A 14184-nucleotide genomic window follows, 5' to 3' on the forward strand; every position below is an offset into this window, starting at 1 on the left:
TTGAACTTGAGGGAATATGTATGTGTACCAAGGTTATTCCTCGCTGTCCATTTTAGTCCAATACGACAGTGTTATTCTTATTGCCTACATAAGGAATCTTATATAGCTTTGCATATATTTCAGCTATTTTAGTGTGAAGTCGAAGAAGCTCAAACTTATCTAACCTTTTTATATATCAGGCTGTGTTCAAATAAATGAATGGGGTTGATCTGAACCACAAACAAAGGCAATTTAAGAGAAAGAAACTGCAAGTATGTGCAAAAAAGTAATCATAAAGAAACCAACTACATCGACAAACCAAACATAGCTAATTTTATACAGTTGTGCAGATTAAAACACAGCAAGTTTTAGTTTCAACTTTCTTTTAAGAGTGATAATTAAAGCTGGAAAAATGTTTACTTTGCAAAATCTTCTTTACTCTTTATTACCCTTTACTAAGTTTTTGCTAACATTTTTGGATTTAAATACAAGACGAAATTGCGCATTTGCCAACAACAGTTAAATAATTTTATGTGTACAGCTATGCGCCCGTCGTATCTTATATTCATCGCGAATTGAGTACCTCGCACCGCACTAACACCGTACAAATTTATTTACAAGTCAGAGAACCATATTCATAAATATGTTATCTGCAGGTTTAATTCCTAATATTCCTTTGCAGCAGTGGAACGATAAAAAATTACCCAATCGCATACATCCTCCAGCTTTTAAGAATAGTCGAAACATATTAGAGTAAATGACAATGCAATTAGGATTCTCTTATTATCCACTGTCTAAACGTTTTCGAAAAAAAAAATATGTTCAGGCAATTTGATTTGTTCATAAAGGCTGTTTCCCCATTTATATTGTGTTAAAGCAAGAAGTTTTAAAATACAATTTTCTGTTACATTAGTTTACGCCAATATTTCACATTTGTCTAACCAAAATGACATTTTTCAAAAGATAAATGTAACTGTTCAATTTCAGGTGAATTGTGGCAACCTAGATCCAAGGATACATATCAACGGCTTTGTTTTGGGTCACTACGTTAAATTTAAACTGGATTCAACGATTTAAATCAAATAATGCTGTCCAAACCTGATCCACTAGCCTCTTTTGCCGTTGTAATTTAAACAGATTCCGAAATAGTTGCAAAATTAGGTCGACATTTCTAATAATTTCAATTCTTTGTTGAATTTCCATGAGAAGTTGATGAATCCCAATTTTCTGAATACCATGATCGTATTTTGCTTTAGCCGTTAAAAAGCTTCATTAAAACAAACATTATGTAGAAATAAGAGATGTGTTTTCTAGTCAGGATTTTGAAGAACATAATTTTTCAATTTAATTTTATATTGTCCGTTACTTAAACTCATTTTCATGTATATGCAAAATGAGAGGTCATTCATCACTGCTTATAATGTGTACATGTACATGTAAATAAACAAAAAAAGGCTCATTAGTAAACAGGAGAAAAAATTAGACACACTTTAAAACGTGAGCACCTGGATATTAATAAGTTACGTCAGAGTTCACAGTCAGAGTATATAATGGACGAGCGCGCACTCACTCCGTAATTCGTGCCCAATCTATAGGTGAGCGAAAGTCTAAGATTATGTGATTCATATTTCATTATATGGAAAAGCTTACATTCTATGTTTATTTTCTTTGCTAGGATTTTTTAACATTTCCTTGAGTTGGAATCTTTACCTTTGTTTTTTATTGTTTTACAGTTGTAAAGATGGGAGGCACGAGGATAATACTGGCTGGAAGTTTTCTCGTTAGCTTTTTCGGTAAGAATTACATGTCCATTTCTATCTAAACCTATTTTATCTTATAATTAGGGAAAATGTGTTTCAATCAAACATTTGTTGCTATCAATAATGTGTTCCAACGGTGCTGATATTATTTTCGTAATGAATGCCGCCTTTCTTTAAATGGCTTTATCAAACTTAAACTGCTAGTATAGCTTTTAAGCTATTTGAATATTTCCTCAAAATAGATATCCCGCATAAGTAAAATATATCATAAAACAGGTATTTGACAACTTTAATTCATTTATTTTTTAAACATCTATATTACTGGTATCATAATCATAATATCTGTAAAACGTGTTGACGGCAATTGGTATTAACACAGTTATATATTTATCAAAACCATTTTTCCTTGTCATCGATGATAGATTTCAACCCCTCTCTCCCTCCCTCAAAATTTGACATTTGTCTCAAGTGCTCCGTCGCCTAGATTAGTTTTGCGTCTGTCAAAGTCACGAAGCAGTGTAAAAAGGAACTTCATTATCATAAACGTAATCTGCATTTAAATGACATTATTCCCAGCAGTGAAATGACAACACGATTTATTAATTCAGATGTCAGTCTACGAAACTGTATATTGTCTGAGCACTAACTTTCATAATAAACAAATATTACAAGAAACAATTAAACGGGTTTTCATTTCATTATTTGTTTGTTTAAACATGTTTCAATTTACAATACATATTTCTAAATTACTGAACAAATTAATTAATAATTTTTATAAGTTTTCATAATTTATGCATTTATCGATGGAACGTATGTTATTCAATCAGCTTTTTCCAATTTTCAAATGTTTTAATTCAATAAAAGAAATCCACTAAATCGTGCAGCAATTCCTTTGATTATTCAAAATATACTGTTCTGTTAGCCCACATTTTTAATGTAGACAATGTTGCCTCGCTTAAGCATTCACATGTTTGTGGAACATCTATATAATTTTCCCAATTTTCAGTTGTTTTTGTCAGTGGAACATTCATCTATATAATTTTCCAATTCTTCCTTTGTTTTCAGTGACCACACTATGTCTTACTACTCCCCCTTCTACCCACAATCAGAGACGGAATGTTCTGACTAACTTCTACGTCAAACAGCCCAAGAACAAGATGCCGTTTGATATGTCCGGAAAAACCATTTCTCAGCTCACACAGGCACATTTCGAACCTTATATCAAAGAGGCAACAAAGACAAAAGATAAAAACGCTGCTTATGACCCAGTCAATCAAAGTCAGCACCCAAATCAAATCTACGAGCCCGAGGTCGTTGGAGCTGCTAACATCCTTTATCAACCTGAGGTGAAGCAGCAGTATCAGCCTGAGCCACCAAACAATCAATATCCGGAACCACCAAACAACCAATATCCGGAACCACCAAATAGCCAATATCCGGAACCACCCAACAATCAATATCCGGAACCACCAAACAACCAATATCCGGAACCTCCAAACAACCAATATCCGGAACCACCTAACAACCAATATCCGGAACCACCCAACAACCAATATCCAGAACCACCAAATAACCAATATCCGGAACCACCAAACAATCAATATCCGGAACCCCCAAACAACCAATATCCGGAACCCCCAAACAACCAATATCCGGAACCGCCAAACAACCAATATCCGGAACCGCCAAACAACCAATATCCGGAACCACCAAACAACCAATATCCGGAACCACCAAACAACCAATATCCAGAACCACCAAACAACCAATATCCGGAACCACCTAACAACCAATATCCGGAACCACCCAACAACCAATATCCAGAACCACCAAACAACCAATATCCGGAACCACCAAATAATCAATATCCGGAACCACCAAACAACCAATATCCGGAGCCACCCAACAACCAATATCCAGAACCACCAAACAACCAATATCCGGAACCACCAAACAACCAATATCCGGAACCACCTAACAACCAATATCCGGAACCACCCAACAACCAATATCCAGAACCACCAAACAACCAATATCCGGAACCACCAAATAACCAATATCCGGAACCACCAAACAATCAATATCCAAACATCGAACTGTCTGTCTCTGAGCCACATACTAATCCATCTCAAGTTCTTCATTCTGAACCACCTGCATCAGCATTCCAGGTCAAATTACAGGTCACGCCTTCCAAAACAGGAAACAATAAACCCAATGAACCATTCAACCCATTCAGCAACTCTGCTTCTCAACCCGCACATAATTTCCAGAATGTACCTTCCGGGCCTGCTCACGAGGCTTCTTATCCGGAACCACCTAATAACCAGAATCCATATCCGGAGCCACCAGTACCTGTGCCGGAATACCCTGGAGCTGTACCTGAAGTGGAACCACCTGTAGAACCGGTCCCAGTTCCCGCTATGTCAAAGGGGGCGCCGAAAACTGTTGTAAGTCTGTCAAGCTCGGGTTTAAGTTCAAATAACATGGCTAAGAGTGTCGCAGGTGCCGGAGCAGCGACAGTTTTGGAACCTGTGTCAGAGCCTGTTCCAGTACCAGTCAGGCCTAACACCACCCCGAAGCCTTTAACCCGTGCCGAGAAGAAACGACTGAGGCGACTGCAGAAAAAGAAGGAAAGGGAAGCTAAGAAAAAGGCGAGAGAGGCCGCTAAAAAGGCCAAGAAACTCAAAGAACAGCAAAAGCGACTTGCAAGGCAAAAGGCGAAAAATAGTCGTAGAAAGGCACCAAGAACAAAAACAACAAGAACATCCAAAACGCCCAGAAGAAGGACAAGGAACAGAAACCCGGGCAAGAAGGTGTAAGTGAAGGACAACCACAAACTGTTAACAAACAATGTTCACTTGGTAATTTTCTAAAGTTATGTACCTGATTTACGAGTGTCCACTTACATGTAAAGACTTTAAGAAGGAAAAAGGAAATCCTGAAGTTAGAGGAGTATTAAAGGTAGTCGAGAGAATGAAATACAGTCATGTTTTTTTTTATTTATAAACTATTGAATTTATCATTGAAAATATAAAAAAAATATCATATAACTACGATAACAATATTCAGATTACCTCAAACAAGTAAAAATCGTAATAAATTAATAATGCTAACAACTTTTTGGCATTAATACTCCAGAATAATCTTCCATTGTAAATTCTCTATGTTAGAGTGATCTTCCCTTTTCAAAAAGCTGTTTATGTATAGCTGTACTAACAAATAAATTGTGACCTCCAACGGGAGGAGAATAGAAACGCCCGGCCAATATTTATCGCTTCAGTGGAAATGAAGTTCACAACACGTTTAATGTGTTAGCTCGTGCTGCGTTGTTATAAATCATTGTACTCATGTGTTGAATAAATTATTTATCATTTAGAATAATTGACTTGTCATTTTCATCACGACAATTTCTTTTTATTTTAATGTATAAGTCGACAGATTAACTTTACATTAACAGATAGTTTTTGTTTGAATGGAACCATAGGACGTATATTAGCTCAAATTCCTCATTTAAGAATCAGTGGTTTACAGAAAATTTTAAAAGAAAAGCACAAACATCAATTAAAGTTTGTGGTTGCTTGATGAGGAAACGTAAATTGGATTTGCGCTTTAATCATGTATTTTTGGTCTACAAAAAGTCAAATAGAAATGAAAACTTACATAAATTTAAAAAACATTGACCATGCAGCGTATGGAGATTTTGTTTTCTTTTTTGTTTTGGTTGAGAATATGATCTAAATCATTAATACAATAGAAGACACGGCATCGTTATATGATTATGGAATTTGGAATCTGAACACGGAGAAAATTGACAGGGAAAAACAATTCATGTTTGTGAAAAGGTAGAAAAATAAATGAAAAAAATCGTATTTTAAATGTAATACAGGTTTGAAATTTTTTAGTATAATACACTTGTTGACGGAAATTCCTTATAAATAAATGAAAATGTAAAAATTAAGGCAAATGTTTTTTAACGTGACTTGCTGATCTATAGCTAACGATTAAACAAAAGAGCTAAGATGTAAAAGTTTTAAACTTTGAACGAAATAATAACGATTTGTATAGTTTATTAGTAAATGTCAGTTTATTTTGAAAATAAAATATGAGACAATGTAGAGATGTTAAATGTTGAAATGCATTTACCTAATCAGGCCATTTACTTATTCACAATATATCAAAATCTATGGTTTTACCTACCTTCCTTTCAAAAGAAAAATTAAGGTAAATTTGTTTAAAAATTAAAATCAGTTCAAACACATTTTTGGGAGTTGATTTTAATCAACTCTCCTATGCAGTTACTCCGGCAAACTAAAAGTGAAACAGTGTTTGGACCTAAGCACAAATTATCACCGCTGACAAGTCTTAGTTCTTGAAAATAAAGTCGATGTAATGTATGCTGAAGCATTTTTTTTTCAAGGAAACTTATCTATTAAACACTTTGAAAATAGTAAGATTTTATTTAATACGAACAATTTAGCTATTTTTGTAGTCTCATGTATTCCTACGCCAGAGTTTAATATAGTCTCGTTCAACTAAACGCTCGGCTGTCTCCGTAAATCTCCGACAAACAGAGAGGCTCTGTTGCTTGTCGGAGATTAACGGAGACGGCTGAGCGTCTGGTTGAACGAGACTAGATTTCGATATCGATAGTTCTTAGATCCATACACTTTTTAGAATTGTTTTGATTACTAAAGATAGAAATCTATCTTTAAATATTACACAACATGATTCATATGAGGTTTCTCTAAATTCTTGTCAGAAAAGTCTAATAAAATTTCATATTATAAAAAAGTGCGTAATTTAAATACAGACTGGAAACTAATTGCCACGCAAGATAAGTTGATTTAAAAATAAATGATAATCGATAAAATCAACTCCCGTCAGTACTTTGATTTTCATTAGTTTCGCTTTGCTATCTATTCGTAAATCATTTATACCAGTGTATGTTTGTTTTGGTTCAGTTCTTTTTTTATATCTCATTATTTTCTTTCGATACATAAATACAATGATCATCTTTACAGCACGACATCTCCGACACTGTTTCTGTACTCGTAAAACATTTGAAAAACAGAATATATTAAGATTACATATTTGTGTCAATAAACGTGTTGTAATAGTTTGCTTTTTTAACATAATTAACAGAATTTTTAAATTTAAAAATTGTTTAAATGGCGATCAGGACAGTGCATTAAAAAATTATTTTGCAATTATTTTGCAGTATTTTTTTTTTTTGCTATATTTAATGCAACAACATTAAGGTGTACTCTAAAAAATATTATTTTCGCAGTCATTTATCTGCTATTCAAAGACAAATATTTTTAAATGAATTATTTTCTTTTGTCTGGCATTATGATTATATTTTTGCTGAAAATAATTTATTTTGGATTCTGATATAATTAAATTAATGGAATTTATTTAAAAATTTTATGAAATATTTTAGGAATATTAATAATTTTTACAATTTAATAATAACATTGGCCTTTATACACAGTGACATAATACTATTATGAAAATATTGCTAAATCAACGTTGCTTTATTAGAATAAAAAAATATGCATTATAGCCACTGTCTTGGATTACAACGAAGATACTACAATAGGAATCGCCCCCACCTCAGGAAAAATGATTTGGGTTATGGGGGAACAAATCAAAATGAAGATGTTTCTTTAAAATATCTGAAGATTATAAATGATTCAATCATCTTTACTTTCACAATGATTATTATCTTATTGACATTTATTTCATTCATGATAGCTGTCATGTGATCAACAACATCAAATCATGCTTCCCCTTAAAGAGGTTCGATCCTCTGATTTTGGGTAGCCATTTTTAGTCACATCTAGTCTGGAAATTTTGTGTCATAAATGAATTCTACTTGTAAATTCCTTTTTTAAAATGCCAAATAAAATATATTGAATAAAATAGTGAAGTAAAAATTCCATATTTAGAGAGTGTAGTAAGGGACTATATTTTGTGGCGGAAGGTTTTTAAGAAGAAAATGAACATTTTTCATAACTCGGTTGTTTTAGAGTACCGTAATTTACGCTTTCTTATTTTCCATGCAGATCAAATTTTCAGATAGTTTATGCATTGGGATATCTTCGTGTTGTTTCAAAAAACATATTTCAATAATATTTCAATATTTCTATCGACATATATTGGCATGTTTAAGTGATATTTCATAAAAGTAAAGCCGGAACAAATCAACTCCAGTTTTCCCCTAAAATTAGCTTATTTCATGCCATATCTCAAAATTTACATTATAGACCCATACTTTTGGTTTTATTTTCTGAATATTTAAGTTTCTTTTGACAAGTCTGTCATAGCTTGAGAAAAAGTTTGAGACTTTTAAATTATTTAATTGCATGTACGTTGAATCGTTTATGAATAAAAAATAGTATTTTTTTCAGTGCAAAAAGGTCAAAATATCAATAAGGTGAAGAAATTGCAAACTTTTTCATAATGATAATTTTAATTTTATTAATTCTAAATAATGTAAATTTGTTTTTGATATCATGGTTCATTTGAATAAAAAAAAATATAGAGTGAAAAGCGATCTATGTGCAATTTGCACTTTCAGTGCAAAAAGGTCATATTAAATACACCGTATCACCGAAAGGAGCATATAGACCGCAAAATTTTGTTTTGAATTTTGGTTGAGATATGTGTATAGATGTTAAAAAAATACTACTTTAGAAAAAAACTTAGAGACTTTTGATCGCAGGATCCAACGTCCTTAAACACCATTTCAGTAAATTCCTAAGAATTCCTTTGAATATGACTGGCTTATTCATAATCGTAATGTTAAGTTCAAATTCCTGTCAAATCACTAATGGCGGATTTCAAAATAAGGTTTAACTAAAAATAAAGTGGTATTTGAAGACAGGAACTAGTTTTAACCAGCCTCGACTAGAAATGATTGGATAAATGCACGTGATATCAATTCATAATCATGGAAATTTCGAATAGGTGTTCACATTGACCAATATGTATAGAAATAGATTTTTTTAAATGTGAAAACGGAAATAATGTCGTGATGAAAATGTTGAAAAGAAACCGTGCGTTTTAAGAGAAGTCCTAAGCACATTGTATGTACTTATTAAGGTCTTCCGTTGGAAACGGAAGACCTTTCTATTATTGTGCGGGTTAAGATTTTTCTTATTTTTCTTTTTTTTTTTTGTTTCCTAGACGCAAACTTTGGAGCTTCATATCTTGCTCATTTCTAAACGGTTTTTGCTCAAATTTTCAGGGCTAATGTACTTTACAAAACACTATCTTAAGCAATTCATAAAATTTAGAATTCCCTTTTCGTTAAAGAGTTATTCCCCTTTTAAAATTTTTTAGGGCCTTTTATTTCCAGACAAAGGCTCCGAGACTATGATAGCAGGGAATAGGAATCCAACGAATTTGAATAGCAGAGACATTGTAGTGGTGCACATCGGTTTTTGTTTTTCGATTACGTTCCTTATTTAGAGAAAGGTAGGGGGTCAAAAATCAGGATTCAAAAAAGTGCAAAAATTTAGACATATTTTCCTTTATATCTTTTAAACGAAAAATAATTTGTTAAAACATGTAGAATAAAAGTTGTGCAGAATATCAAGGGCTTTCATTTGACATCAATAAAAAAGGGCTGGCCCTTTAAATGAAGGGCCAATAGCCCCTAAAAGTTTTTGCTTAATAACTCAAAAACGGTTAGGATTTTGATATGGCTGTCGCTGGAAAAGTTGTTTGTTGGGATCTCATAAAGGTCGTAACAATATTATTTTGTAAGTGATTTGTTTAGTATGAGTGTAAAAAGCTTTATATGTTGACATGTACCTGTTTTCATTTGACAAGAAAACGATGTGCGTACAACTGGCATAAAGTTGCCGCAGAAAGTATGCTGGTTTATTCAGGAGGCAATAATTTATAAGAATATTTTTTTTTTGTTGGAGTACATGCTTTTTTTTAGGAGTTTCAGTCATTGTTGTTAAGTTCTTATAGTGCACAATCATTAAAAACGGCAATTGGAAAACAAAACATTCTTTTTCTTTTCTAGTAAACCACAAAATATGGAATTAAAAAACTCTATGCATTACATTTTATTTATTAACTCCCGGCATTTAAAATCTACCTTGAATCAGAGCTGTGTGTGTGTGTACCATTACGTAAGTTCTCCCTCGCCTGCGGCCGAGAAAATCGGTCACCATGCTCGCGGCTGGACTACCTAGCGGTCAGCGGTTATCTAATACACGAGAGCTGTGTCTCTCATATACATGTATGAGTTTATTTAGCCGCGAACTCAAGAATTGGTTTCGTTTTGATTACACATAATTTTTTATGGATTAAACGATTGGGTGTCAATTAAGAAATCGTTCAGTTAATTAATAAAGGCAATGTCATTCTCAATCTAAAGCAATAATAGACACATATCAATTGTGGGTTTTAAGTTTAAAATAAATAACTTCTATTTGATAGAGTATGGTCATTATACTGCAAACTTTTCAAATCTTCCTGGGTTCTGAGCTGTGCCTGTCTGTGCGTTGTACATGTACCTTTACGTAATATATACTTCACCCACGGCCGAGGAGATCAGCCACGGCTGCACTACCTAGCGGTAATTAAGCGGTTATTTAATAGACAAGATTCTCACACCGCGACGCACACTTACATGCATATGAACGTGTTATAGTTAATATATTCGTAAAAACGGGAACTCCATCTTGAATTTATTCAATTGAACATTTGAATGTAAATGAATATTAATGAGCGATATTACTCCAAATCGTACACATCGTAAGACATAAATTAATGGTTAGTTAAATTTGTTTATGTAAAATATTTTAAAAACTGTACAAATAATGTTTTAACCCCCCCCCCCCCCCCCCACATACACACACAAAAAGTAAAGCTTTAAATGGTGATCATCCCTCGCACATGGCTGAGGAGAACCGGCGCGAGTGGACAAGTAATCCGCATCCGCGGTCGGTTCGTGTTCTTCTACATGTACCTTATCACGCGTTCATGTTTCATATTTTGCACGGACACAACTATATTTTATTTTGTTTTCAACTAGTATGTTCGTTCAAGATGAAATGATAAATTCATTAAACTTGTACAGTTGATTAAGCATTGATTTATAGATAGCGTACAAGGTAGTTTAAAAATCAAATTATAATCAAAGTTCCATGTAACATGTTTGCGGTAGGTGCTAGCACGATAAAAAAAATGTCCTGAATTGAGGCATTCGATGATTTTTTTTCTATCGGTCACATATTAATCACTTCTGTAGTTTTTCTACATGCTCGTTCGTTTCTTTGTAGGAGTGAACTCATTGCTGCCGCCCCCCCCCCCCCCCCGGCCCGCTGACAGGAGCTCGCGCTGGATTTTTTTAATTGTCAAGATCTATCGAAAATCATTTTTGGTGGCTTCTTTTCATGTGTAACATTTTCTTTCACTTTCCCACCCGTTTGTTTCTTCGGTCAGTCTGTGTAAATACAATCGCCGCCACGTGCGACCGAGAATCTTGTGTCGCTTCAGCGCACACAGCTCTGAACATATATAGCCCCAGGTCATCAATTGTTATATAATTGAGTAATAGTTGAAATGGTGCTTTTACATAAAATAATAAATAATAAAATCATCCAGAAAAAAAGTTACCGTAACTCAATAGTCAATACCAAAAATAAAATCCGTATGATTGCAAACTGAAATCGGGTTTTCAGTATTCGGCGGGATTTGATTTTTCTGCTAACATTAGTATTTTTATTGGTTTCAGAGATTACGGTGTAAAAACACAAACAGTAGATACACCTGATATTATTAACATTGATAATGTTGAAAAATATTTAAAATTAAATTAGTCACATTCGTAAGATAAAAGTTTTCTACGAACAACCGATTATTTTTTTCCTATGTCGTATCATTCGTAAATAAGTATGTTCTGTATATATATATACATGTACCTCAGAAAAAAATCAAATGATTACACAAAAAAGAATGTTGTAATTAGTATTTCGGAATTTTTTTCTGAAAGTAATTTCACAATGTATTGAAAAGAACAAGAAATAAAAATGATTTAATTTTTTGACTCAATATTCGTATATATTACCGGCGCTTCGTACATGTGTAACGGCGTACAGTGTATAGATTATTATAATCTGTTCGAATTAAATACCATGCGTAAAGATTCCCATAATAATTACTAGTAATTGCATGACTGTGTACATTGTAGGCAAATCCCTGTGTGTTAATAACTTCTAAGATTCTTTGTTTTCCTTTAACGGTGGTTTAAATAATTTTCAGATAATTAATAAATTTTTTGTAATTTAAATTGTATGCTTCATCAAATACTGATTCCGATTACCTTGAAGTCATTAATTTTCCATTGGCTATTGACAAAAAAAAGAGACGCTTGACCATCCAATGAAAACAAATACACAGAGTTTGATTGACAGGTTCAGCCAGGTGCAGGAGACACCCGATGTCCGAGGTTATGTGTGCTGCTTGTACAAAGTCGAATGGTCTCAGTAAGAGTTATCGATGTAAATAAATAAAAAAAATATATGCTTATCAAAACATGATCGTTTAAGTTACAGCGAAGTACATTGAAGCGTTTATAGGGGTTTACTCCAGAAAAGTTTATACCTAATGTTTTGGGTGACCTTTGTCCAATCAGATCGTAGCTGGGCGGAGTTAAGACATTGCCGCTCGTGACTTGAATGAGAGAAAGGAAAGAGAGAGAGTGAATTGAGTAAATTATAAGTGGTGTCGATAAAGGAATAATCATTAGTTATAAACTTGCAAACAAATTAATTAAAGTCTGTATATAAAAATTACATGTATATCCTATATTGTATAACTTTAAAGCGTTTTAAAGAACGATTGTGAAAATTTATTCGGCCGCGCGCCGTCGACAGCATGCACATGGATAAGAATGACGTAGCTTATATCCAACTAAATTTCCTAGCATGGAGTCCGAGAATACGGACATTAAATATTTTGAAATGCGAACGAATGATCATTTAGGAACATGATGAATTTAGATGTAGTGTAAAGGAAAGGCAACGAAGGCGGATGCTTACTGGAAAAGTAAAACGTCAGGTAAAGAATGTTTCACACTGAGTAACCATGAAGAAAGTTTTTATACAAAGTAAATTTACAACCTATGTTTAATTCCAGAAAGATTCGTCAAACTTTGATTTGATTATTAACGGTAACACTTGTAATAAAAACAGTTTCTTAAATATTCGTACAGTCTTCGATGTTTGACATTACCTTATCCTATTACTGATCTATATATAGACATCGTTGTTCCCTGGTTAAAGAATTTCAAAACACTTCAAAGTTTTATGAATTTATAAGATATACTATACTATGTCCCGAGTTTTTTCTTCCACCACTTTTTGCTAGATATTTCAATAATAGTAAATACCTTAGTTCTCCAACTATGTTCATCCACTTACATGTATATGAAAAATGTCCAGATTATGTGTTGAAACGCCCCCTCTACCGCTTCAGGTTTCAATACACATCCCAATATTGAAAGTCTACGGGGATTTTGCATTGCATCAGCCATTAATAAGGCCGGATGATAACGTTAAAAAATTGCGCGAGGTATCCCGATTACTTCTGAATGAAGAAAAGATGTAAACATTTCCCATTATAAATATCCGTAAGAAAATTGTTTTCGTTCCTGTGAAATTTTATGAGTGAAAATTGTTCAATAAAGATATCTTGGATATATTCCCTTTCATCAATTTCAGTTGTGTTTCTTTCACAGGTATGTGTATTTTTATTAAAAATCATCAACAATTGATGGAAGCAATAACTTGGGACATACTATAGACCGTGATTTGTCAATTTGTACGATAACTATTGTTGATAGATAGTTCACTCATCTGCGTCATCTATAATTTACTCCATTAACCAGTTAACTCTCTCCCCCTCTCTCTCTCTCTCTCTCTCTCTCTCTCTCTCTCTCTCTCTCTCTCTCTCTCTCTCTGTGTGTGTGTGTGTGTGTCTCTCTCTCTCTCTCTCTCTCTCTCTCTCTCTCTCTCTCTCTCTCTCTCTCTCTCTCAAATTAAGTCACGACCAGTATTGTCTCAACTCCGCTTTCTACAATCTGATTGGACAAAAGTCAGTCAAAACACTACGTAACAACTTTTCTGGAGGAAATGCCTATTAAAAGCTTCATCATTTCTTGTAGATTTTTTTTCATGAAAATACCTACATATACAAAAGAGTTTTGCCAACCACAAACAGTTTAAAGTAATGTAAAACACGGGCGCCATTTTGAAACAATTAAATTGTCAGAGAGTTCCGAATGAAATCTGATGAATGTTTCACGCGGTTCTCGCACGCTTTGCCCGAAACGATTTACACGCTTTGCCCGAAACAGTAAACGGTTTACACGAAACGCTTCACAATCACACGAAACGCTAAACGGTCTACACGAAACGTTTCT

At 33.6% G+C, this 14184-nt stretch overlaps 2 protein-coding genes across 2 annotated transcripts in view; both read left to right on the forward strand.

Annotated features, from left to right (window-relative positions):
* The window catches only part of LOC105339282 (limbin), a 502381-nt gene that overhangs the window by 219618 nt on the left and 268579 nt on the right, over positions 1 to 14184 (forward strand). The gene's annotated exons all lie outside the window — the stretch shown is intronic.
* On the forward strand, positions 1515 to 5120 carry LOC105322079 (uncharacterized). Its single transcript, XM_011420603.4, has 3 exons — positions 1515 to 1574; positions 1713 to 1772; positions 2805 to 5120. The coding sequence occupies exons 2-3, from the start codon at positions 1721 to 1723 to the stop codon at positions 4556 to 4558; spliced, it is 1806 nt and encodes a 601-aa protein (XP_011418905.3). The 5' UTR covers positions 1515 to 1574; positions 1713 to 1720; the 3' UTR covers positions 4559 to 5120.

Source organism: Magallana gigas, chromosome 8, assembly GCF_963853765.1.
Source record: "Magallana gigas chromosome 8, xbMagGiga1.1, whole genome shotgun sequence".
Lineage (NCBI taxonomy): Eukaryota > Metazoa > Mollusca > Bivalvia > Ostreida > Ostreidae > Magallana > Magallana gigas.

Coding starts and splice junctions, on each gene's coding strand:
- LOC105322079 (XM_011420603.4), top strand. CDS start 1,721: ATGGGAGGCACGAGGATAATACTGGCTGGAAGTTTTCTCGTTAGCTTT. Junction 1,773..2,804: donor TTTTCTCGTTAGCTTTTTCG/GTAAGAATTACA, acceptor CTTTGTTTTCAG/TGACCACACTATGTCTTACT.